The 27651-nt window shown below is 48.2% G+C and overlaps 1 protein-coding gene across 1 annotated transcript; it reads right to left on the bottom strand.

Moving 5' to 3' along the window:
• ARPC5 (actin related protein 2/3 complex subunit 5) lies at window positions 1-27002 on the bottom strand. The gene is made up of 4 exons (XM_063939753.1): window positions 26605-27002; window positions 4901-4973; window positions 2680-2856; window positions 1-2054 (listed from the first exon to the last, which is right to left on the bottom strand). The coding sequence occupies exons 1-4, from the start codon at window positions 26742-26744 to the stop codon at window positions 1992-1994; spliced, it is 453 nt and encodes a 150-aa protein (XP_063795823.1). The 5' UTR covers window positions 26745-27002; the 3' UTR covers window positions 1-1991.
• Between the last annotated feature and the right edge of the window lie 649 nt (window positions 27003-27651).

Here is a 27651-nt window from a genome sequence, read left to right as displayed (position 1 = left end):
TTAATCCAAATCAATATTTAATTTGTAAAAAAAAAAACAATTTACAAGAAAAAACCCCACAACATAGCAAACTTTAATTATGTCACTGCTTCAGGTCCAGTAATGGAAATGCCAACATAAGCGGCCCCCTACTGCAAATATCGGATTAAGGCTTCAACCCATGTGGGCATATGGTTGAGAGGTGCTTTCCTTCTCGTAATCTTATCTACTTATACATGAGAATACCCAGGAAAGTCCCATTATACTGTCTGCTCTGCAGAGAAAGTAGGATTTTCACAACCAGATCTACGACATGGATCCCTGTACAGCAAATGAATTAACCCTTTCAACCGTGAGCCTGTCGGAATGATGCAGATGCCATGAAGACAACTCTGCACTTGGGTACTTTTGGATTGTCAAAAAGCACCATGATGTGAGGTTTCTTAGTACAATACAACCGTTTATAGCAGAGCCTCGATAACATACTACTACAGAAGTCTGACAAGCTTTGGAACGCCAGCTGGACTGATTAGCTGATCACTGAGCATTATAGTGTGTGCAGGTTGGGTGAGCATCATAAAACATACCTGCAACCGACAGCTGGAGAGCCAAAGTGTGCCTACCCCTTACTATATATTATATTAATCAGACACATAAGAACCATAATTTGTTTTTATATTCCTGCCTTCCCCTGTTGCTTTAATACTTAAAAACAAAATGTGACAGTGCTAAATAGAGCTGCCTGCCTGAAGTTTGATTTAAAGGCCAGTTTCCCAGTTCCAGACTGTGAAGCCAGCGACCAGACACTGTTTTAAGGTTATCTTTGTGTGGGCACTGCCAAGTCAAGATTAACACTAGGCAGAGATATCCTTCAACCCTAGCCTAGAGTTGCTGGAGGTTAGAACTGAGAAACACGCTGATCAAGGCCACCGGTGGATGAACAACAAATGGCTGCATTATTTATGGACAACTTGCATGGACTCAGTCTATACTAATAGGCAATGTGAGACATATACATGCCCACATAGATTTAAAAAGCTCACAATTTGACCTAAAAGTCTATCCATATCTAAAAATGGCTGCAAACCATTTATTTACAAAGTACTACAACTTCCAAAAGCATCCGTCACCTACACACAGTGGACACAGTCATTATATTACTCAAACCAATATTCATGAGAATTCAATAGGAACCGACACCCACGCCCTACATGACTTACAACCATGAGGCCTGACCACTGTGTATGAGGCTCTGGTTCCTAACCAGTGATTCTCATGACTATTGGTTCCGCCCAAGAAACAGCAGACCCTGCTATGTGCAGGCAGAAAGGTTCACTTTGAGTATCTGACGCATGGAGCTCAGCATTTGTTGGTGGAATTGGGGAACCCAAGTTGCTAAAGCAGCATAGTGATCATTTTACTGCATAACTTATCCCTTTATACACCTAGGACCTGAGGGAGTTAAATGCAACAAAACAATGGCGCTGCTACCATAATTGCATTGGTCAAGCCTTGACAGGTCTCCAGACATTGGTCCGAGATATAAAAGCCCTAGATTGCAAAACGCAGCTCCTGAGAGAATCGTCCCAATAGTGGGGAATGTGTGGCAGCAGCAGGAGTTAAGGGAAGAGCTTCAGGTAGGTTCAGGAGCCAAGCTGCGATTACCCCTGCTAAGAATGAGGTTATAAGGCGCAATACAATTCAACTAGGAGCAGACAGCACTGCAACTTGTACAGATGGGAAGGGTGACGGTTATTCAACAGAGCCCAGCTCATTGAGGGCGTGTACTAAGAAGCTGATAACTTAACACTCATATCAACATAGCACTGCACCCATGGCACACTCTCACGTGTAATGCGTAGTTCATGATAGTATCAAAAATGAAAGCTGAAGAAAGGAAGGGAAGACTAGAAACGTGGGCAGCGACAAAGGATGGCCGGCCACAGCAAGGCTGCAGCTCAGAGTTTTGGTCTTGGCACCAGCTCTTCCATCTATCACAACCGGATGAACATTCAAACTGTCTTCCTGGCAGTAAGTACGCGGACTATGGAGCCCACTCCGCCCACCGCCAAAGCCTGCAGAGAAGACAAACAGGTAAAGTCAGAAAGTTGCTGCTTAACACATTCATACTCTTTATGCGTACTGTATATATGTGTTTCAGCACTGATCATATGTTTCCGGTGGGTCCCGTGCTTTGCAAATCATTACACAATGTAAGTACAACTAATATACACTAGATAAAAAAAAGTGTACAATACAGGCACATGCATGCAGGTAAGAAACATACATTTCCATTAATATTGGAGGGGAGCTTTAGCAAAACTTGGAGAGTACCAACCAATCAGCTCCTGTCATTTTTCAAACACAACCGATAAAATTACAGTTAGAAGCTGACTGGTTAGTACTTATCTCTCCAAGTTTTGATAAATCTCCCCCAGTGAGCAGACGGTAAGTAACATACTTGTGACCCCAGTGGTGGAGTAGGGAAGAAACGTGTTACTACACTAATTGCAATATTTCGTGGGCATAGTGAATTGTTTTACGTCACACCAATGAGACAAAAGGAAAAAAATAATAAATATAGCATTTGTATGTAGACAATTATTTAAAAAAAACCAGTAACCATTCAAAAAGTGTCCTATTACAGCTTTATGTATTAACAAATGCACCAAATGACTGTGGGGCTCAGCGAGCACTTACCTTCTCATGCCACTGCAGTAGCACAGCACTGCTGTTGTCAGACGGACTCTCAAAGCCTTTGTAGATGTATTTCATTAGCAGATCCACATTGTTTTTGTCCAGGGACTGCACAGCCTTCTCTATCTCGTTGGTTTTAATAGACATCAGAACTTTCAGCACTACGCTCTCTGCTCGGTCCTGTGAGAAAATGACATACATATATGTTGTTGGCAAACATACCGAATTACCTGGAAATGAATCAAAGCTACACTAATCCAATTACCGGTGATATACTCCAGACCCTCCAACATGACCCGCCCCACTAGGTACAAAATGCTCTGTTTCTGGACTTCCCTCTTAATTTGATTTCCATCACCTGTGTTGAACTAGGTAAATGATAAGAAAGCTGTTTCTTCACAGATGATGGCAATAATAAATTAAGAGGGAAGTCCAGGAGCAGCATTTTGTACCTAGTGGGGCGGGTCATGTTGGAGGGTATGATACTCGTGGGTGTGAGTAAGTGCAGCTATATGCCGCATTAAAGTACAGCAGGATTTGTGGATTTCTGTCTGCTGCACCATAGCGGTGAGGACAAAACTCCATGAATCTGTGGCGAGACAGGGCCGCAAGGGGCGAGTTCTAATGTCATTGTTGACGTTTACATGCCGTTGCACTGGCAAGTCACTCCACTCACATGGGTTTGTGAGTTCATTGGGTTGAGCCCTACTGTGACCGCTGGTACGATTCTACACTGGAAGCCAGAAAGCTGTCCCTTCTACAGCAGGACAGTATTATTCATGAAAAAGAACATGACTAAAAAAAGACTTCCATTAGCCACAAATCAAAACAACTACATAAAATGCTGCCATCTCCAAATTTGGTTCAGTTTTAAATGGGTTCACTACGATATGCCGGCGGTCGGGCTCCCGGCGACCTGCATAACGACGCCGGGAGCCCGACCGCCGGCTTACCGACAGTGTGGCGAGCGCAAATGAGCCCCTTGCGGGCACTATTTTATTCTCCCTCCAGGGGGGTCGTGGACCCCCACGAGGGAGAATAAGTGTCGGTATGCCGGCTGTCGGGCTCCCGGCGCCGGTATGCTGGTTGCCGGGAGCCCGACCGCTGGCATACTGAAGACCACCCGTTTTAAATAGCTTCTCTTCTTTAATTATTTAAAAATATAAAATATCAGGAATGGACAATGCCAGACCACACTGCACAAGATGTAGATTTGTTAATGTGGATCAGTTACATCTTTTGAAACACTATAGAAACCGTTATATTAAAGAGGAAATATCTATGACCACAGCTAAATCGCTTTCACTCTCTATATGTATGCTGAATTTTATATAAATGGCGGAAATTACTTATATTTAAGAAGATCATTTAATTATGGTCTCCATCCAACCATTGGCGTAATGCGTTTCTCTATTTGAGCCAATAGCGTTTCACTTATACTTGCTTTCCAGAAATGTGCTGCGTGGGTTTGTGGACTTAGACCCAGGCCCAGTGATGTCACTGCAGCTTAAATGACTGCATTATCGTCTTTTTGATCAAAGCATTAGAACACTCTCCTCTAAAGATGCAGAGTGAATCTTCTGCTATCTGTAATGGAGGTGGGATAATGGGATGTAGTTATATGTCCTGACCGCCGGTGACAATACCGACCACGACATCCCGTCCCCCTCACAATCCCAACAGTCGGCATGCCGACTAACAGGGACTATTCCCACCCGTGGGTGTAGAGTAGAGATGAGCGGTTTCGGATTTACTCTTTTCTTAACGCTAGAATTAACGCAAGTTCGGTTTTATCCGGATTTTTCTTATTGGCTATCCAAAACATGTGACCTTTCGAGAGCCAAAAAGATGCCGCTTTGAGACCCAGTTAAATCCCAGTAAAACCGAACCCGCACATCTCTAGTGTAGGGAATAGAACCTGTAGAGAGCTCGCCACCGAAGCACAACCCCCCCCCCCCCCCAGGTCGGCATTCTGCGACCAGGATTCCGGCGTCGGGATGCTGGCACGGGATAATTCACCGACACCAGGATCCCCGCCGCCGGCATCCAGATACCAACCCGGGATAATTCACACTCTGTTTAAGTTCACTGTTTAACAAAGCCGCAGTGGAATGACATGATTGAAATAAATGGTCTAGTTTCTGAGGTGCTAACGAAAACATACCCCCACCCCTCCCAGCCCCACAATCACACACTTCCAGACTCTGGTTGCTGTGGACCTTACCTTTTCAGCCTGATTCTTTGCGTTAAGTGGTGGATTCTTCAAAGCAGCCTGTAGAGCCCCCATCATGTTCCCTGTGCACGGGTGTTAAGGAAATCCCAGAACAAGGGAACACACTGACACGTGACAAGAGAACCCCCTTCTATGATTTGCACTGCCTGCTCATACGTATACTAGCTAAAAATAAGATTTTACTTACCGGTAAATCTATTTCTCGTAGTCCGTAGTGGATGCTGGGGACTCCGTAAGGACCATGGGGAATAGACGGGCTCCGCAGGAGACATGGGCACTTTGAGAAAGAATTTGGATTCTGGTGTGCTCTGGCTCCTCCCTCTATGTCCCTCCTCCAGACCTCAGTTAGGGAAACTGTGCCCGGAAGAGCTGACAGTACAAGGAAAGGATTTTGGGAATCCAGGGTAAGACTCATACCAGCCACACCAATCACACCGTATAACTTGTGATAACTTTACCCAGTTAACAGTATGAACAACAATAGAGCATCAGATCAACCCTGATGCAACTATAACATAACCCTTATTTAAGCAATAACTATATACAAGCATTGCAGAAGAAGTCCGCACTTGGGACGGGCGCCCAGCATCGACTACGGACTACGAGAAATAGATTTACCGGTAAGTAAAATCTTATTTTCTCTAACGTCCTAGTGGATGCTGGGGACTCCGTAAGGACCATGGGGATTATACCAAAGCTCCCAAATGGGCGGGAGAGTGCGGATGACTCTGCAGCACCGAATGAGCAAACACTAGGTCCTCCTCAGCCAGGGTATCAAACTTGTAGAACTTTGCAAAGGTGTTTGAACCTGACCAAGTAGCCGCTCGGCAAAGCTGTAATGCCGAGACCCCTCGGGCAGCCGCCCAAGAAGAGCCTACCTTCCTTGTGGAATGGGCTTTAACTGATTTAGGCAGCGGCAACCCAGCCGCAGAATGAGCCTGCTGAATCGTGTTACAGATCCAGCGAGCAATAGTTTGCTTTGAAGCAGGCGCCCCAAGCTTGTTGGAAGCATACAGGATAAACAAAGATTCTGTTTTCCTGACCTTAGCCATTCTGGCTACATAAACCTTCAAAGCCCTGACCACATCCAGTGACTCGGAATCCTCCAAGTCAGTAGTAGCCACAGTCACCACAATAGGTTGGTTTATATGAAAGGATGAAACCACTTTCGGCAGAAATTGTGGGTGGGTCCGCAATTCTGCTCTATCCGCATGGAAAACCAGATAAGGGCTTTTATGTGACAAAGCCGCCAATTCTGACACACGCCTAGCCGAAGCCAAGGCTAAAAGCATGACCACCTTCCTCGTGAGATATTTTAACTCCACCGTTTTGAGTGGTTCAAACCAGTGTGATTTCAGGAAACTCAACACCACGTTAAGATCCCAAGGTGCCACTGGAGGCACAAAAGGGGGCTGAATATGCAGCACTCCCTTTACAAACGTCTGAACTTCAGGCAGAGAAGCCAGTTCTTTTTGAAAGAAAATGGATAAGGCCGAAATCTGAACCTTAATGGAACCCAATTTAAGGCCCAAAGTCACTCCCGACTGTAGGAAGTGAAGGAAACGGCCCAGCTGGAATTCCTCCGTAGGGGCCTTCCTGGCCTCACACCAAGCCACATATTTCCGCCATATACGGTGATAATGTTGAGCCGTCACATCCTTCCTAGCCTTTATCAGCGTAGGCATAACTTCATCCGGAAATGCCTTTTTCTGCTAGGATCCGGCGTTCAACCGCCATGCCGTCAAACGCAGCCGCGGTAAGTCTTGGAACAGACAGGGCCCCTGTTGCAACAAGCCACTGTCTTAGAGGCAGAGGCCACGGGTCCTCTGTGAGCATCTCTTGCAGATCTGGATACCAAGTCCTTCTTGGCCAATCCGGAACAATGAGTATTGTTCTCACTCCTCTTTTTCTTATGATTCTCAGCACCCTGGGTATGAGAGGAAGAGGAGGAAATACATACACCCACTGGACCACCCACAGTGTCACCAGTGCGTCCACAGCTATCGCCTGAGGGTCTCTTGACCTGGCGCAATATCTCTGTAGCTTTTTGTTGAGGCGGGATGCCATCATGTCCACCTGTGGTAGTTCCCACTGACTTGCAATCTGCGTGAAGACTTCTTGATGAAGTCCCCACTCTCCCGGGTGGAGGTCGTTCCTGCTGAGGAAGTCTGCTTCCCAGTTGTCCACTCCCGGAATGAACACTGCTGACAGTGCGCTTACGTGATTCTCCGCCCAGCGAAGAATTCTGGTGGCTTCTACCATCGCCACCCTGCTCCTTGTGCCGACTTGGCGGTTTACATGAGCCACTGCGGTGATGTTGTCTGACTGAATCAGAACCGGTTGGTCGCGAAGCAGGGACTCTGCTTGACGTAGGGCGTTGTATATGGCCCTTAGTTCCAGGATGTTGATGTGAAGGCAAGTCTCCTGACTTGACCACAGCCCTTGGAAATTTCTTCCTTGTGTGACTGCCCCCCACCCTCGGAGGCTTGCATCCGTGGTCACCAAGACCCAGTCCTGAATGCCGAATCTGCGACCTTCGAGAAGGTGAGCACTCTGCAGCCACCACAGGAGAGACACCCTGGCCCTGGGGGATAGGGTGATCAACCGATGCATCTGAAGATGTGATCCGGACCACTTGTCCAACAGATCCCATTGAAAGGTCCTCGCATGGAACCTGCCGAAGGGAATGGCCTCGTATGATGCCACCATCTTTCCCAGGACTCGCGTGCAGTGATGCACCGACACCTGTTTTGGTTTTAATACGTCTCTGACCAGTGTCATGAGCTCCTGAGCCTTCTCCATTGGGAGATAAACCCTCTTCTGGTCTGTGTCCAGAATCATGCCCAGGAAAGGCAGACGAGTCGTAGGAATCAACTGCGACTTTGGAATATTTAGAATCCAGCCGTGCTGTTGTAACACTTCCCGAGAGCGTGCTACGCTGATCAGCAACTGCTCTCTGGACCTCGCCTTTATGAGGAGATCGTCCAAGTATGGGATAATTGTGACCCCTTGCTTCCGCAGGAGTACCATCATTTCCGCCATTACCTTGGTAAATATTCTCGGTGCCGTGGAGAGACCAAACGGCAACGTCTGAAATTGGTAATGACAATCCTGTACCACAAATCTGAGGTACGCCTGATGAGGTGGATAAATGGGGACATGAAGGTATGCATCCTTTATGTCTAGAGACACCATAAAATCACCCCCCCCCCCCCCCCCTTCCAGGCTTGCGATGACCGCTCTGAGCGATTCCATCTTGAACTTGAACCTTTTCAGGTATATGTTCAGGGATTTTAAATTCAATATGGGTCTGACCGAACCGTCCGGTTTCGGTACCACAAACATGGTCGAATAATAACCCTTTCCTTGTTGAAGGAGGGGAACCTTGACCACCTCCTGCTGAAGATACAATTTGTAAATTGCAGCTAACACTATTTTCCTCTCTAAGGGGGAAGCTGGCAGGGCCGATTTGAGGTATCGGTGAGGGGGCATCTCTTCGAATTCCAGCTTGTATCCCTGAGACACAATCTCTATCGCCCAGGGATCCACCTGGGAGTGTACCCACTTGTGGCTGAAATTTCGGAGACGCGCCCCCACCGGGCCTAGCTCCGCCTGTGGAGCCCCAGCCTCATGCGGTGGATTTAATGGAAGCCGGGGAGGACTTCTGTTCCTGGGAACTAGCTGTGTTGTGCAGCTTCCTTCCTCTGCCCCTGCCTCTGGCAAGAAAGGACGCACCTCGGACTTTCTTGCCTTTTTGTGATCGAAAGGACTGCATTTGGTAATACGGTGCTTTCTTAGGTTGTGAGGAAACATATGGCCTAAAGTTTGACTTTCCAGCAGTAGCTGTGGAGACCAGGTCCGAGAGACCCTCTCCAAACAATTCCTCACCCTTGTAAGGTAAAACCTCCATATGCCTTTTTGAGTCGGCATTACCTGTCCATTGCCGAGTCCACAGGACCCTTCTGGCAGAAATCGACATTGCATTTATTCTAGAGCCCAGTAGGCTAATGTCTCTTTGAGCATCTCTCATATATAGGACAGCGTCTTTTATATGCCCCAGGGTCATTAATATAGTATCCTTGTCTAAGGTATCAAGTTCCTCAGATAAGGTATCCGTCCATGCTGCTACAGCACTACACACCCAGGCCGACGCAATTGCCGGCCTTAGTAAGGTACCTGAATGTGTATAAATGGACTTCAGGGTACCCTCTTGCTTTCTATCCGCAGCATCTTTTAGGGTGGCCGTATCCTGTGACGGCAGGGCTACCCTCTCGGATAAGCGTGTTAAAGCTTTGTCCACCCTAGGGGAGGATTCCCAGCGTAACCTGTCCGTTGGCGGGAAAGGATATGCCATAAGCATCCATTTGGAAATCTGCAGTTTTTTATCTGGAGATTCCCAAGCCTTTTCACATAACTCATTTAGCTCGTGTGAAGGGGGAAAGGTCACCACCTGCCTTTTTTCCCCATACATATGAACCCTCTCGTCAGGGACTGGGATTTCCTCTGTGATGTGCAACACATCCTTAATTGCTATAATCATATAACGGATGGATTTAGCCAATTTAGGCTGTAATCATCGTAATCGACACTGGAGTCAGAATCCATGTCGGTATCTGTGTCAACAATTTGGGATAGTGGGCGCTTCTGAGACCCTGACGGCCTCTGCGACATAGGATCCGGCATGGGCTGAGACCCTGACTGTCCTAAGGTTTCAGCTTTATCCAACCTTTTATGCAAGGAATTAACATTATCATTTAAAACCTTCCACATATCCATCCAATCAGGTGTCGGCGCCGTCGGCGGAGACACCACAATCATTTGCTCCCGCTCTGTTTCCACATAGCCTTCCTCGTCTACATGTCGACACAAGCGTACCGACACACCACACACACAGGGAATGCTCTTTTTGAAGACAGTTCCCCCACAAGGCCCTTTGGAGAGACAGAGAGAGAGTATGCCAGCACACACCCCAGCGCTATATAACCCAGGAATCACACAGTACCTTAGTGTTAACCCAGTAGCCGCTGTAATAATGATTTTTGTGCCTAATTATGTGCCCCCCCCCCTCTCTTTTTTACCCTCTTCTACCGTGTATCTGCAGAGGAGAGCCTGGGGAGCTTCCTCTCAGCGGAGCTGTGGAGAAAAAATGGCGCTGGTGAGTGCTGAGGAAGAAGCCTCAGCAGCGGGCTTCTGTCCCGCGTTTCTGTACAATATTATGGCGGGGGCTCATACATATATACAGTGCCCAACTGTATATATGTCCAACTTTTGCCAAGAGGTCCTAATTGCTGCCCAGGGCGCCCCCCCTTCCCTGCGCCCTTACAGTGACCGGTGTATGTGGGAGCAATGGCGCACAGCTGCAGTGCTGTGCGCTACCTCAGTGAAGACTGGAGTCTTCTGCCGCTGATTTTGAAGTCTTCTTGCTTCTTATGCTCACCCGGCTTGTCTTCTGGCTCTGCGAGGGGGGCGGCGCGCGGCTCCGGGATCGGACGACGAGGGTTAGATCCTGTGTACGATCCATCTGGAGCTAATGGTGTCCAGTAGCCTAAGAAGCAGGACCTATCTTCAGAGAGTAGGGCTGCTTCTCTCCCCTCAGTCCCACGATGCAGGGAGTCTGTTGCCAGCAGAGCTCCCTGAAAATAAAAAACCTAACAAAATACTTTCTTACAGCAAGCTCAGGAGAGCTCACTGAACAGCACCCAGCTCGTCCGGGCACAGATTCAAACTGAGGTCTGGAGGAGGGACATAGAGGGAGGAGCCAGAGCACACCAGAATCCAAATTCTTTCTTAAAGTGCCCATGTCTCCTGCGGAGCCCGTCTATTCCCCATGGTCCTTACGGAGTCCCCAGCATCCACTAGGACGTTAGAGAAAGGCATTTAATGGAAAGGAACGGTAATGCATTATTGATGTTAATGTATCAGTATTTGCAATTAGAATCATATTTTCCTTCACTTGAACACATCTGTGGTTTTGAAACTTACCAGTGTCAATTCAACTAGACGCCGGAAGGGAAGTGTGTGTGTGTGTGTGGGGGGGGGGGGGTAAGTTGTAGTGTAACAGAGCTGAACTGACCCCCTGGCGGCTCAGTCTCATCCCGAACTCGTAGATTTTTGTATGCGGTCATACAGAGCGGCGGATAAAAACCTGCGAGTCCGGCGGTAATGTAAGTGTGACATACTGAATTGACTCCAACCTCTTCATTAATAGCTACAGAACCGATTTGTTCATTTAATATATTTATTTGATGTTTTAGGGCTGTATTTTCTATTTAGCAGATCAACTACAAATGTTTTATGATTTCATTATTATGATCAATTGTCAATAAAATAGGATTTTGGTACTTACCAGGTAAATCCTTTTCTTTGAATCCATAGGGGGCACTGGAGTACTCTTGGATATGGACGGCTTCCACCGGAAGAAGGCACTGAATAAATTAATTTTTTGAGACTACTCCTCCCCTCCATATCCTCGAGCACTTCAGTGTTTTTTACTGAGCCGAACAGGATCGATAGAGAGATTGACCAAAGGAGAATTACATATAATCTCACGGACAACAATAAAGTTGACACAAAACGTAACAGACAACTAAACAGTTGACACCATAACTGATTAACCCTTGTTAAATTTAAACCAGTCGTGAAAGTGTGTTACCATAAGAACCACTGAACTTCCTAAAACAGGTAAACTGCTCTGGGTGGGCGTCCAGTGCCCCCTATGGATTCAAAGAAAAGGATTTACCTGGTAAGTACCAAAATCCTATTTTCTTTATCATCCACTAGGGGTCACTGGAGTACTCTTGGGATGTACCAAAGTTTCCTCCGTGGTGGGAGAGCTGTTTGGCACTTGTAACACTAAACGGCCAAAGCTAGATGCTGATGCCGCGAAAGTATCAAACTTGTAAAAGCGCACAAACGTGTGCACTGAAGACCAAGTAGCCGCACGGCAAAGCTGTGTCGTAGAAGCCCCACGACTCGCTGCCCATGACGTTCCCACAGAACGTGTGGAATGAGCTGTTACTGAAGTAGGTGGCTGTAACCTAGCATAAAGGTAAGCCTGACGTATGGTCAGTTTGATCCATCTGGATAAGGTTTGCTTAGAGGCTGGCCAACCCCTCTTAGCCGCATCATAGAGAACAAACAACGTATCCGTCTTACGAACCGTAGACGTTCGGGATACATAGATGCGCAATGCGCGAACCACATCCAACGTTCCAGAATCTCCTGTTAACACAGGAACTACTATTGGTTGATTGATGTGAAAAGACGACACTACCTTTGGTAGAAAAGCGGGATTCGTCCGAAGTTCCGCTCTGTCATCATGAAAAACTAAATACGGTGACTTGCACGACAAGGCACCCAGATCTGAAACACGCCTAGCCGAAGCTAAGGCTAAAAGAAAAATCGTTTTCCAAGTGAGAAATTTAATATCCACTTGTCGTAAAGGTTCAAAGTAATCGGACTGTAAGAAATCTAAAACCAGATTCAAGTCCCATGGTGCTGTAGGTGGAATGAAAGGAGGCTGTATCCTCTTTACACCCTGTAAAAACGTATGTATAGACGGCAACGAGGCCAATTTCCTTTGAAAGAAAATTGACAACGCAGATACCTGCACCTTTAGTGTGGAAAGACGTAGTCCTCCATCTAACCCCATCTGTAAAAATAACAAAAGACGGGATAAATTAAAAGATGATGTCGGAAATTTCCGAGCTTCACACCAACTTATATAAGTTCGCCAGATTCTGTAATAATGAGCTGCCGTAACCGGCTTCCTAGCTCGTACCATGGTTGGTATAACAGACTCAGGAATGCCCTCTCTTCTTAAGATGGCCTTTTCAACAGCCACCCCGTCAAACGCAGCCGCGCTAAATCGGGGTAAAGGAACGGACCCTGTTGTAACAGGTCCGGACGTAGTGGGAGTGGCCACGGATCGTCTGCGAGTAACCCGAGGAGATCCGAGAACCAAGCCCTCCGAGGCCAATGAGGCGCTATTAGTATGACTGTGACGGACCCTCTCTTGATCCGTTTTAGCAACAGCGGGAGCAGCGGAAACGGTGGAAACAGATACACAAGGCTGTACGGCCACGTGGCTGTGAGAGCATCCACCGCCACTGCCCCTGGATCTCTTGTTCTGGACATATATCGTGACACCTGATGATTGTGGCGGGATGCCATCAGATCCACCTGAGGGTACCCCCACTTCTGGATCAACATCTGAAATACTTCTGGATTTAATGCCCACTCTCCTGGATGAAAATCCCGACGACTGAGAAAATCTGCCTCCCAGTTGTCCACTCCCGGAATGAACACTGCCGACAATATCACCTGGTGATATTCGGCCCATCTGAGGATCCGAGCTACTTCCCGCATTGCCATGCGGCTTCTCGTTCCTCCTTGTTTGTTTATGTATGCGACTGCCGTCGCATTGTCTGACTGCACCTGAACAGTCTGAAAACGAAACATGTACACTGCTTGTCTTAGAGCATTGTAAATCGCCCTGAGTTCCAGAACATTTATGGATAGCGATCTTTCGTGATTTGCCCAGAGGCCCTGGAGCCGATGACTCTGAACTACAGCTCCCCAGCCTCTGAGACTTGCGTCTGTTGTCAGAATTATCCAATTCACGACGCCGAATCGTCTCCCTGCAGATAGATTGTGTATTTTTAACCACCAGAGAAGAGACACCCTGACTTGTGGCGACAATCTCACCCTGTGGTGCAACTGCAGATGTGATCCCGACCATTGCGCTAACACCTCCAGTTGAAACGGACGTGAGTGAAACCTTCCGAACTGAAGTGCTTCGAAAGCCGCCACCATTGTGCCTAAAAGGCGAATGCACAAATGTACTGAGACTGTGCGTGGCTTGAGCACTAATTGCACCAGATGACGAATGACCTGTACTTTCTGTTGTGGCAGGTAAACCTTTTGTTTTACTGTATCGAGAATCATCCCTAGGAATTGAAGTCGCTGACACGGAATTAGATGTGATTTCTTTAAACTGACTATCCAACCGTGCTGAACTAGTACATTGTACGTTAGCAAAGCATGCTGGAGAAGCAATTGTTGAGACGGAGCCTTTATGAGTAGATCGTCCAAATACGGAACAATTATTACCCCTAGGGACCTGAGATGAGCTATCATCACGGACATTACCTTGGTGAATACCCGAGGCGCTGATGAGAGGCCAAACGGGAGAGCCTGAAACTGGTAATGGTCTCGCCTTATCGCAAACCTTAAGAAACTCTGGTGAGGTGGCCAAATCGGAATGTGTAAGTACGCATCCTTGAGATCCAGTGCAATCATGAATTCCTGCGGCTCTAACCCTGCAATTACTGACCTGAGAGATTCCATCTTGAATCTGTGGTAAGTGACGTAATGATTGAGACCTTTTAGGTTCAATATTGGCCTGACTGAGCCATCTGGTTTTGGTACCAGAAACAGACTGGAATAATAACCCTGCCCCTGTTCCTGCACGGGGACCGGAATTACAACTGCAGCATTCAGCAGAGACTGAATGGCAACCTGCAGAACTGCTTTCTTGTCGTCCGACACAGGCAGTCCTGTCGTGAAAAATCTTCCTGTCGGAAGATAATCGAACTCTATTTTGTAACCCTCTAATACTAACTTGCGGATCCACCCATCTGTGGACGTCTGCAGCCACGCCCCCTGAAAGCTCTGCAGGCGTGCTCCCACAATTGGAGATCCGAGATGGGCTGGGAGCCCGTCATGCCACTGGTTTGTTAGTGGTCTTAGTGTCTTGACGACGTGCATTGGATTGTCGAGCACTACGTCCCCGACCTCTTCTACCAGGCGTGACTGCTCCTGTGCCCTGCCCACGAAAGGGCTGAGTTCTAAAGGATTTGAACGCCGGACCAGAATATTTCCGTTTAGGTATAGTTGTAGGCGATGGAAGAAACACAGACTTTCCTCCAGTAGCCTCAGAAATCCATTTGTCCAATTCAGGACCGAAAAGCTTCTCGCCATCATAAGGCAATGCCTCTATACCTTTTTTAACCTCCGTCTCCGCCTGCCAAGAACGCAGCCAAAGTGCTCGTCGTACTATGACTAGCGATGAGGACAGGCGAGAAGTAAGCTGACAGACGTCAGTAGAAGCTGTACATAGATATTCAGCAGCTTCCCAGATTTGATCCGCGAGAAGTATAAGATGGTCATCTTGCAGAGCCGACTTGAGCTCCTTTATCCATACCATTAAAGCTTTAGTAACCCAAATGCCAACCAACCCAGGTCTCAGCAGCACTCCAGCTGCTGTATACATGGACCTTAGCATAGCCTCTATTTTACGATCTGCAGGGTCTTTAAGCGTAGTAGCAGTTGGTACTGGTATGGTTAACTTCCTTGTAAGTTTGGATACGGATGAATCCACCAATGGTGGGTTCTCCCAAGTAGCTGTCATGGACTCTGGAAACGGGTAACTCGATTTAAATCTACGAGGAATAGAAAACCGTTTATCCGGATTTTTCCGTGATTCCAGTAACATTTTATTAAGAGATTCCGAAATAGGGAAACACATCGGAGATCTCTGTCGTTTAGTAAAAACTACCTCATCATTCGTCAGGGGCTCCTCAGTTTCCGTAAACTCCAGCGACTGACGTACTGCTCTGATGAGATTGTCAATACCTGGGCTGTCAAAATCGTCACTATCTGACTGTTGCCCTATTTCGCCCTCCTCATACTCCTGTTCAGTGAGGTCTAGTATCCCAGAGACTGGAGAATTATTAGGAAAAGGAAATTTATCTTTCCCACTCAAGGTGGGCCTCTGACCAGATTGAGACTCTGGTAACTCAAATGGTCTCATTTTAAACTCAGATCTTGCCGCCTCTCTTTCTTCACGAGAGGCGGCCAGCTCTGATTGTAAACCAACTAATACATCTGCAAGTAAAGCCCATGGAGGGTCCAGAGATGGTGGTTTTACTTCTGAAATCGTATTTATGGCTGTATTAACAACACATGCTGTACATGTGGTGGATCCATCAGGCAACACACTCTTACAGACATGACATGAAAAATGTTTCTTAGATTTTGCTGGTGTCTTACTCATTATAAAAGACAGACAATACAAACTACACACAGACAGACTGCACGACTCAGTAATAACACCAAAGTTCCTGGTATATATCAGGCAAGTGCAGTGCCTGCCAGCAATAAGAAAACTGACCCCAAAATTCCCCTAGTACCACTCTTAGCCGAGATGTAATAAAGGAAACCTGGAACAGACAGGAGAACATTAACATATTAAGCATGCCAAATACTGCCAATGTCTCCCCCCCCCCACTCCCACGACCTCCGTGTACAGCACCGGGTCGGGGCCTGTGGAAGTCTGCATAGGGCCGTGTGAGCGGCCTGTACCTGTAGGCCCAGGCAGCGGGAACTCCTCGGCTGCTGCGGGCGGATAGCGGAAGCAGCGAGCGTGCTGCATAGAGCCCTGGAGCGGCCTATGCACACGCGCTCCCGCCCGCCACACACATTTTGCGGAGTGTCTGTGTAGCCAGGCAGCGCTGCTGCGGCGCCGGGGAGCAGCGGTCTGGTATTTAAGATGCTGGGAGCGGAGAGTGAGAGCGCGCCGCATGGAGCCGAGACGCGGCCCATGCACACGCGCTCCGGGCAGCGGTGAGTACCCAATACAATCCCCAACAGTGGAGCGGCAGCAAGAGCTGACCGCCCCTAACATACCTGGACCGTGACCAAAGTCTATGACGGGGCTTCTCATCCAAGCTCCGTCCAGCTTTTTGCAGGCAGCCTGCAGGTGGAGTGAGGGAGCTCTTTACAGAGAGGTCCGACACTCACGGCTGTTCTCAGCCGCTTCCACTGTCCCTGACCCACGCCTGTTAGAAGGGGGGAAAGGACGTGGAAATCCTTGAAAAGAAGAAAAACTTAGGAACTAAAAAAAAAATTCCAATACTTCGTGGACGAGCTCCACTATGCCTTCTAACTGTGTCGAGCACAGAAAAAACACTGGAGTGCTCGAGGATATGGAGGGGAGGAGTAGTCTCAAAAAATTAATTTATTCAGTGCCTTCTTCCGGTGGAAGCCGTCCATATCCAAGAGTACTCCAGTGACCCCTAGTGGATGATAAAGAAAAATAAATGTATTGCATCTGGTTACATCATAGAATATACTTTCTGTACCTTGATAAAGCGGTATTGGTGTGAGGCATAACATTAGCTGAACCTCATGCCTAATAACTATATTTGAACATGAATACTATTGCTGTATTGCTTTATATAGTGTTAAGGGAAAGATGACTGAATTAGTAAATTAATGCAATGTTTTTTCATAATGAAGTCCTTAAATGATAACACCAAAGCACACGAACCAAAGATATTTTTTTACTATTAGTAAGGTCCTAGCCACTTTCCATGGTTTCTATGTTTATTTAGGCATGAAGCGCCTCACACTGAGGTCACTAAGGGGGTAATTCTGAGTTGATCACAGCAGCAAGTTTGTTAGCAATTGGACAAAACCATGTGCACTGCAGGGGTGACAGATATAACATTTGCAGAGAGAGTAAGATTTGGGTGGGTTATTTTGTTTCTGTGCAGGGTAAATATTGGCTGCTTTATTTTTACACTGCAATTTAGATTTCAGTTTGAATACACCCCACCCAAATCTAACTCTCTCTGCAAATGTTATATCTGCCCCCCCCTGCAGTGCACATGGTTTTGCCCAACTGCTAAAAAATGTCCTGCTGCGATCAACTTGGAATTACCCCCTAAGTTCTTAGTGAATTGAATCACCAACTCATGAATGTTACTCACAGCTGTCTCAGTGATCTCTATGGGTCATTCTCCCTTTGCAGATGTATCACGTAATCAATGTGATTCACAGTGAAATCCCAGCAGGCTGTCAATTTTTTTTTTTTAAATAAAGTATTTTTATTTCGAAGGAGATTAGTTTGCACATGGACATTGCATATCAGTAACATACCATACACATAAAGACATGTCAACACAGAGAAACAACATTCATTTTCGGCTCATTATGATATTATGTCATACGTTCATAGGCGCCTAGGTATGTACATTTATTTATACCGATATCTTGCATAATCCGTGCATTCTAGTGTTCAAGAACTCTCATTATACTTAGTTTTGGATTTTCTCCCCAATTAAGAAAAAACAACCAAAAAACAACTCTTACGGACAACTTGTCCGGGTGAATCTCTTCAAAAAAAAAAAAAAAATATCAAACAAGAACCAAACACAAAAAGAAAAAGAAAAAATGTAATGAATAAAAAAAATGAATAGGGGGAAGAGGACACATTGGGGGATATTAGCATTCTATATCCTATCCTGTCTAGCTGGGCATAGAGCGAACCTCTCATACACAACCCATTGGGTGAGAGGGAAGCCAATAGCCCTAAAGAAATCATATATTAACAATTCCAGGACCCATTAGCAACCCTAGTGCCACTAAGTTATAGGGTCTGGCAAGGAGTATACGGAGTCCAGCCATGGAGACCAAATTCTATCAAATTTATCGGAGGCATTATGCTTCATATAAATGTATCGTTCCTTGAAAACAGTGTCGTTTATTAGGGCCTTAAAAGCGGGTAGTGTAGGGCCCTTGGGGGCCATCCATAGCCTCGCGATGCACACCTTCACCATTGCACACATATTGCGAGCATAGAGGCCCTCTGTACTAGACATAAAGTCAGGTCCTCCCATTCCTAGGATACCAAATTGCGGAGTGAGCATGGCCTCGTCCACCCCCGTGTTCACCAGAATCGATCCGACCCCCGACCAGAAAGCCCGCAGCTCCGGGCAGTCCCAAAGAAGATGCCAAAAAGTACCTGCAGTCATCCCACACTTAGGGCAGTCGCCCGCACGGCCCGTCCCGAGTCTAGCCAGTCCGACCGGGGTCATATATATTCTGTGCAAAAGGAAGTATTGTATTTGTTGAAATCTGATGGATTTGGTAACCCTGCTCGGAGTTTCCAAAGCCAGGGCCCAGTTCTCCTCATCTATGGGGCCCAGATCTTCTTCCCATTTGACACGGAGACGCGTCAATGGGTCTGTATGCAGTTTGGTGAGTAGGTAACCATAAGCATGGGAAATCATCTTAGCCCGACCCAGCTTACTTACAAAGGTCTTAATGGGGAATGGTATGATCTGAGGAGGGGAAGTGGCGAATTGGGACTGCAAAGCGTGCCTAAGTTGGAGGTATCTAAAAAAATAGGAGTTAGGTAAATCAAACTCATCTTTCAATTGTTCGAAGGATTTTAGTGTATTATCCGTATAGAGATGATTTATAGAAACTACCAATTTAGGGGCCCAAACCTCCCTTCCCTCGAGCGCATATAGTTCAGGGAGCCATTTAGAGTACCAGAGGGGGGTGTCCGGGTCCAATCCATCAAATTTCCAAAGAATTCGTAGTGCCTGCCACACCTTCATGGCTTGATATATTAGAGGAGGAAGGAACCGGGCCAAGCTCCCACTCAGCAACACCTGCAGGGGAGACAAGTCGGGGAAGTAGCATTGGATAAATACCCAGTGTAGAGAAGTGACGCCAGTATCCTGCACCCATGTACTAATATGTGTCAGCTGAGCGGCATAGTAGTACATCTGAAAGCCAGACCTCCGTCGCAGCGCAGCCTGGTGAGCGTGTTCAGCTGTATTCTAGGACGTTTATTATTATTCAGTTTTCTAAAGAAGGATGGGTGAATAAATACAGGGGATTGAAGGACCACATATAGAATCTTAGGTAGCAATATCATTTTCACGAGGCTGACCCTGCCAGATACAGTCAATGGAAGCTTACCCCAAGTCTTAGTTTTACGAGCAGCCTGTTGCATGATCGGATCAAGGTTCAAAGGTGTAAAGTCAGAGGGGTCATTGGTTACCTGAATCCCAAGATATTTAAATTTCGCCGTCCAACATAGCGGCAAGGAGACTTTAGGAGCAGCAGGGGGGGGGGGGCAATCACAGGCATAATGAAGGATTTAGACCAGTTAATATGAAGGCCTGAATATACACCGAACTCCTCAATCAATTGCAACAACGTGGGCATAGACCTGGTGTAATCCTGCAAAAACAGCAGCATGTCGTCAGCGTAGAGGGCAATCCTGTCCTCTCGAGGGCCGGTATGAATGCCCACTATACCCGGATGAGACCTTATTAGACAGGCTAAAGGCTCGATGGCCAGGGCAAACAGGGTTGGGGACAGAGGGCATCCCTGTCTGGTCCCGCGATACAGGCGGAACGAGGGAGATACATAGCCATTCACTGAGATCCTGGCGGTCGGGTTCTGATAAAGTAGTTTAACCCATCTTATAAAATTTGGTCCGAATCCCATACTTGTCATGACTTCCCATAGATAGGACCACTCAATACTGTCAAATGCCTTAGCGGCATCCAGTGAGACCACTACCGAATCGGAGGGAGAGTCATGCGGGACTTGTAAAATGGTATATAATCTACGTAGGTTTACAGAAGTGGACATCCCTGGCATAAAGCCAGTTTGGTCGGAGTGGATAATGGAGGTAATTACTGTGTTAAGTCGAACAGCTAAAATTTTTGCCAGGATCTTAGCGTCAGTAGGAATCAATGATATCGGTCTATAGGATTCTGGGGATTTAGGGTCCTTTCCGGGCTTCGGGATCACTATAATAACCGCCTCCGCCATAGAGGGGGGAAGTTGATCATTCACAAATATATCAGAATATAGGGCGTGAAGCCGAGGAACAAAGAAATCAATGTGGGTCTTGTATACCTCTGAGGGGATGCCGTCATAACCCGGTGCCTTGCCGCTGGGAGACAAGCCAATAGCCGTCGTTACCTCTTCCAGAGTCAAGGGTGCCTCCAACACCTCAGAGGCCTCCGAGGAGAGTGTGGGTAGGGGAATATTTCTTAAGTAAGCGGAGATGTCTGATGCCGAGTCTACCAGCTGTGAACTGTAGACCTCAGCATAGCAAGAGCGGAATAGCTGCGCAATTTCCGGTGTGGTGTTCACGAGGGAGCCATCACTACCGGTCATCTGTGCAATAGTAGACCCCGGGCGGTCACTGTGCACCAGGCGAGCCAGCAGGCCACCTGGCCTATCGCCCTGCATATAAATATTAGTAGCCTGAAATAAAAGCGAGCGCGAGTTTTTATCAGATAGATGAGCCACCCACGCCGACTGAGCCGCCAGCCAGCGTACCTTCAGCGCAGGGGTGCCATCCACCAAGTATCTAGATTCCAAATCTCTGGCGTCACTCTCAAGGGCTCTCTCTCTTTCCCTGCAGGACGTTTTAAGGGCAGAAATGCGTCTAATATACGTACCCCTTAGGAAGGCCTTAAACGAATCCCAGACCACTGTTCCCGGGGCCGAGCCCACATTGTCATTAAAATATCCCTCCCACTGAGTCACCTGGTCAGAGCAGTCACCCATTTGTAAGAGCCAGGAAGGATGAAGTTTCCAATATGATTGACCCCTCAGACTCACCATAGCGAGAGTCAACACCATAGGGGAGTGATCAGAAATACCCCGGGCCTCGTATCGGACGTCAACCACCCTGGGGAGAAGGACGGGGGACAGCAGGGTCAGGTTGATTCTGGAGAACGAACCATGCGTGCCAGAAAAGCATGAATACTGGCTAGTAGTAGGGTGCCTAGCCCTCCACACATCCACCCACTGCAAATTATTTAGAAAATCAGCAAATTTAGTAGGACTGGAGCGCACCCCAGCAGCCAGCGGAGGGCGCCATCTATCTAAAGCTAAGTTAATAACATTGTTAAAGTCACCCAAGCAAACTACCGGGGTGTCTGGAGAGGAGGCTATGAATGAAGCGGCCTGCTGTAGCACATCGTATGAGAAGGGGGGGGGGGTATAAACCGCCAGTATGTAGTAGGGTTGGGAACTTAGTCTGCAGTCAAGGAACACAAAGCGACCGTATTGGTCAGTCTTGACCGACACTAACTCAAATTGGACCGATTTCCTTATCAGGATTGACACACCTCTGGAGGAAGAGGAGTGAGAAGCGTGATAGGCCCAGCCCACCCAGGGTCTTCTAAGTGACAGTAACCTATTCCCTTCCAAGTGAGTCTCGCAGAGACACGCAATATCCGGGCCATATTTCCGAAGTGTAGTTAAAACTAAGGAACGTTTTATCTTATTGTTTAAACCTCGAACATTCCATGTCAGAATTTTCAAATTAGCCATAGACCTGGTAATATGCTATGTAATAACCTAGAGGAACAACCCAGGGAATATTCCTGGAAATTTCTAGTACGGGCAAGAACAGTGCTATATTACTCAATCCCTGAAACATAAAAAACAGTATCCAATGCATCGAACATACTTCCCACAAGAAAAAAAACATACTCAAGAACAAATTGAGGCATAAGAAAAATAACAAACTATAGAAAAAAAAAAACTTGCAGAGGGAACAGCAACCAGCTGTTCGTTGACCTCTCTCTCCCTCCCTCCCCGTATACCACCCCTAACTCCGGCATACTTAGATCCCAAACAATCGAACCCAACTCTCAAAAGCTAAATTCAGGCAAAGCCCTCAACCAAAACAAGCGAGCAAGGGTAATAACAGTCCTGAGCCACCAACGCCAAGGGGGGGCTCCCTGGACAATGGGTAAAGGCCTCCGGTGATCCCACCCAAAGGTTAGGTTGTGCAGGGCCTCAGTCCGGGGCTAGCTGGCGCGCTCCTGGTGCATATCTGTCCAGCCATTGGGCCGCCTCTCTGGGGGAATTGAAGAATTTGGCTTCCCCGTCCGCTACTACCCGGAGCCAGGAGGGAAATAGCATAGAGTAGGAGAGGTTCAGGTCTCTGAGGCGTCTCTTAATTGGCATAAACTGGGCTCGATCCTTCTGGACGTCCGCAGCAAAATCAGGAAAAGCAGACACGGTAACTCCATTCCTGACAAGGGGGCCTTTTGTGCGTCCCAACCGGAGGACCGAGTCCCGATCCCTATAATGCAGAAATTTGGCGATGAAGGTGCGCGGTGGGGCGCCAGGAGGTAGAGGACGAGAAGGTATCCGATGTGCACGCTCCACCGTAAACTGTGCGGTGAAGGATTCAGCGCCGTACAGTTCCTTAAGCCACGACTCTAGGAAAACCTCAGGTTGGGATCCTTCCTCCCTCTCCGGCAGACCCACAAAACGCACGTTATTTCTACGCAGCCTACCCTCCATGTCTAGTAACTTGGATTGAAGGGATGTTACTTGTTGGGTTACCGTGGAAATGGATTGTTTCATAGGACCGCACATATCCTCCAGATTCGAGACACGGGTTTCTGCCTCTCCCACTCTCTCTCGTATGCGCTGGACATCCTGCCGAAGCAGCGAGAGATCATACTGTACTTTCTCCATCTTATCTGAAAGACGCTGCTCCGACCCCGCTATTGCCTCCAGCACTTGTTGAAGGGATGGAGCTGTGGGTGTGTTAGGGGAATCAGCAACTGTAGCAGATGGCGAGTAGGAGTGGGACGGAGAGGCCCCCTGTGTTGCAGCCTGCGAGGCCTGCATGTTAGGTGGATTAGGTTGTCTGGCAAATTTCTCCAGCTTCGCCGCCGCCGTGCGCTGGCCGTCGCGAACCATGGCGGGCAATAGGTAGTAATAAACACTCCGGTATATTCTTAGGTCAGAAATATAGAAGGAGACAGCAGTAATAAATTTTTAGGGTGGTAGCAAGTAGAGATATATCCACAGCTGGTCGTCTGAGTGGTAGGCAGATATAGAAGAAGGTATTGGCTGCGTCTCAGAGTATAGGGGACATCAGGAGCGATGCAGTCTTTCAGTATGTAAAATGAGATAGCAGATGCAGGCAGTGTATACAGTAATCCCAGGAGGTAAAAGTCACTCACCAGTTGCAGACCAGGCAGCCTTTAAATGAGAATAATAATATCCCCTCTATGTCCTGGAGCAGCAGTCCAAAGCAATGGGGCCGTCCATGCAGCTGTTCACAAAATGGCCGCCAGATACAATGCCCACCTATCCCTTCCAGGAGCTGCTGGGTGTGCTCCGGTGCTCGGGGCCACAGATTGCAGCCCACAATCAAGAGGGGGATCAGCCGCCGTCCTCACAGCTCTCCGCGGCGTCCAGCGGTGACAGCGGGCCGCCTACAAGGCTCCGGGCACGGCGCGGCCGGGAGACACCAAAATTTAGGCCGGGGATCTGGAGAGGATATAGGCCGCGGGTCCGGAAGTGTGCAGCCGGTGCTCGGGGCCACAGATTGCAGCCCACACTCGAGAGGGGAACCAGCCGCCGTCCTCACAGCTCTCCGCGGTGTCCAGCGGTGACAGCGGGCCGCCTCCAAGGCTCCGGGCACGGCGCGGCCGGGAGTTGCCAAAATTTAGGCCGGGGATCCGGAGAAGATATAGGCCGCGGGTCCGGAAGTGTGCCACCGCAGCCGTACAGACCTCAGGGGGAGCGGGGAAGTCGCCCGCCGGTGCCCTGCAGCGCAGGGAAGGGAAACAGGGTGGTTTAGCACACCAGAGGGTATCAGGATATTAAATAAGGATATTATATCCAGGGAGCTCCCGGGATCTGCTTCCTACTCCTGTGCTGCCGTGGCCACGCCCCAGGCTGTCAATTTTTAACAAAAAGATATATGTTGTTTTTAGAAAATGCCCTTGTAAGATTTAGGAACCTGCCTCAAGCCAGAAGTGACATCACATCACCTACTGGGGGTGTCTTTAAGCCCCCAACGTACAGACACACGTACACTTCTGCCAGTCTGAGTGTAAGGGTGTGTACACACGGTGAGATTCGGGCTATGCCCAATTCTCACTATGAGACAGGGGCCGGGTCGGCACTTAGCCAGTATCGCAAGCACATAATAAGTGTGCTTGCGATACTTGCTATGTGCGATTTTGGCTAAGTCACGATTTTGGCTATCTCTTCTATAGAGATAGCCAAAATTGACTTGCCTGCAGAGTCTATTTTTTCTTTTGATGCCGACAGCGCATCGGCATCGAATCGGGATCGCAAGGTGACTGTCACCTTGCGATCTGCACTAACTTTTCTTCCGATTTTGACTATATAGTCAGAATCGGAAGAAAAAATCTCACCGTGTGTACACACCTTTAGGCTGATGTCACTATAGTGATTAAAACGCCTACCTCTCAACATCAAACGTAATTGCTAAAGTACGGATACATAAGAATGCATAAAGATCGAGAACTAGCGATTGTATGGTATAAATAGCAATACTGTGTCCCAATTCCTATATAGGTTAGCACTGCACTAATGAGAACCTGCATGCCAGGTTGTAAATGTGATGGTACTCTTAAGTGTGTGTGTGTGTGTGTGTGTGTGTGAGAGATGCTGCACATATGGTGATAGTTACACACATGTTTTCTGTACACGTTATGTCTATTTCCACCGTTAGAAAATAAAACCATATTAGGTAACATTAAGTGGAACACTTCCTATTCCTTACAATTCATCCCTTGGGTGTCAAACTATCAAAAACCACAACAGCCACATTCTGCAGGTATTCTACTAGAAGGAAATTATGGATCTAAGTGTGATTATCGTTTACACTATAAGGGCTAAGCAAAGTTAACAAAAAAAAAAAAAGTGCTACACATGGTCTGGATTTCCATAGTCCCCAGGTCTGATGTTCCCACTTCCTGCATTCCTGAACTGCAAGCAGGACAGAGCTTGCCTCTCTCCCAGCAGCCTGCACACTGTGTACTTACTGATAACACACACAGTAAGAGGTTTCACAACTAAGGTGTGTGCTGACCGCAGAGCAAAGCGCTGCCAGCCGTAAGGAATATAGCATAAAGTTCACAGAATAATCTTATTGTTTAATGCTCTCTAGAAAGCGCAAACTAAAGGGCCGTACACACTGGTCGATGTATCGGCCGTTCTCTTGAACGGCCGATACATCGCGGGACCGTCGGCCAGTGTGTACAGGCGATACGTCTGTGAACTCCGTCGTTCACAGACGTATCGCGTCGGCCGCGCAGCACAGCCGACAGCCAATATATCTAACGATATATTGGCCCGTCGCTGTGTGTGTACGGGGCGGTCGTCCGACCGCCCGTACACATGCTGCGGCGGCCGGTGGTGATTGACAGGTGAACTGGGCGGGCGCCGCCCAGTTCATGACGTCAGTCCCCCGACGGATCGGGCTGTGTGTATGCACAGCACACTGCCCGATCCGTACATAGATATATCTGCAGATTAATTGATCTGCAGATATATCTAATAGTGTGTACCCACTTTAAGATTACATTGATGCAACGATCATATTTTGTTTTAACCCTGTCACAACCATAAGTGTCAAGAATCATGCACAGCCATTACATTGTAAACGCATGTACTGTATGAATGAATGCTTTAAGGAAGTAGACAGAATGACATGTTGCAGAAGTGTATAATAATGACATCTGTACAGAGCAGTGACAACCAGGTTCCTCTTTGCAGTATACTCAGACTACACACACAGAACACTTATAGCTGTGATATGTATGTACTGTGCAATCAGAGCCCCCCACCCTGCAGCAATAAGCATCACCATGTTACATTATTACCCCCGCCACCCCCAGACTGACGCTATATATACTGCAGGCTGGTAATGTATGAGTCAGTAATGCACACACATAATGATACCCCTATAAGGTAATCAGTGTCCTCTGCACACACACACACGTATGATGTATGGTGAGTGGTGTCCAGCCTGGTGCACACACCCAGCCCGGGTCCTGCTCACACATGCACAGGTATAGGAAGGATATCCCCGGATTGCTCCGTCCACTTCCCCCTCGTCCGGACCCTGCTGCCCGTCACCCGCCTCCTCCTCATCCACGAACTTGTTCTCATCGTACTCGTCCACGTCCACCTTCCGAAAGCGGGCTGACACCGTGTTCTTTGCCATCCTGACCCGGAGCACCGTGCAGCAGCGGCAGGCAGGGAGCGGCCGAGCTCAGTGCGCAGGCGCAGCGGTTTCCGCTCTGACACAGGCACTGCCGGCTTCCTGTCCCTGCCTGTGTGACTGGGTATGGTGCTGCTTAGTATGTATGGGGCTGTGACTGGTCTGCTGTGTGCTTCTGTGAGAGTGGCTGCACTGGCTGGCCTGTGGGCTGCTATGAGAGTGGCTGCCTGGCCTGTGTGTTGCTGTGAGTGTTGGTGGGCGGTGTGCTGCTGTGAGAGTGGCTGTGCTGCTGTGAGTTCGGATGTGCTGTGTGTGTGTGCTGCTGTGAGAGTGGCTGTGCGGTGTGCTGCTGTGAGTGTTGGTGGGCGGTGTGCTGCTGTGAGAGTGGCAGTGCTGCTGTGAGTTCGGATGTGCTGTGTGTGTGTGTGTGCTGCTGTGAGAGTGGCTGTGCTGTGTGCTGCTGTGAGAGTGGCTGTGCTGCTGTGAGTTCGGATGTGCTGTGTGTGTGTGCTGCTGTGAGAGTGGCTGTGCTGTGTGCTGCTGAGTGTGGCTGTGCTGTGAGAGTGGCTGTGCTGCTGTGAGTTTGGATGTGCTGTGTGTGTGTGCTGCTGTGAGAGTGGCTGTGCTGTGTGCTGCTGAGTGTGGCTGTGCTGTGCGCTGCTGTGAGAGTGGCTGGCCTGTGTGCTGCTGTCACTGGCGTTTCTATAATGGGTGCAATGTGAGTGGTGCACACGGGCCCCTGGGTCCAGGGGGGGCCCACGCCGCACCCATTGCACCCATTTTAATACTTACCTTTCCGGAGTCCAGCGCCGGGAGATGCAATCGCGGCGAAAATCGCTGCCGCGCATGCGCGGTAGCCAAATTGGTCTCCGGATCATGGCGGGCGCCATGTTTCCGGAGATCTGCGCAT

The sequence above is a fragment of the Pseudophryne corroboree genome, chromosome 9 (assembly GCF_028390025.1).
Source record: "Pseudophryne corroboree isolate aPseCor3 chromosome 9, aPseCor3.hap2, whole genome shotgun sequence".
NCBI classification, from domain to species: Eukaryota; Metazoa; Chordata; class Amphibia; order Anura; family Myobatrachidae; genus Pseudophryne; species Pseudophryne corroboree.
Note: the sequence above shows the minus strand (reverse complement) of the source record. Positions and strands in the feature narration are given on the sequence as shown.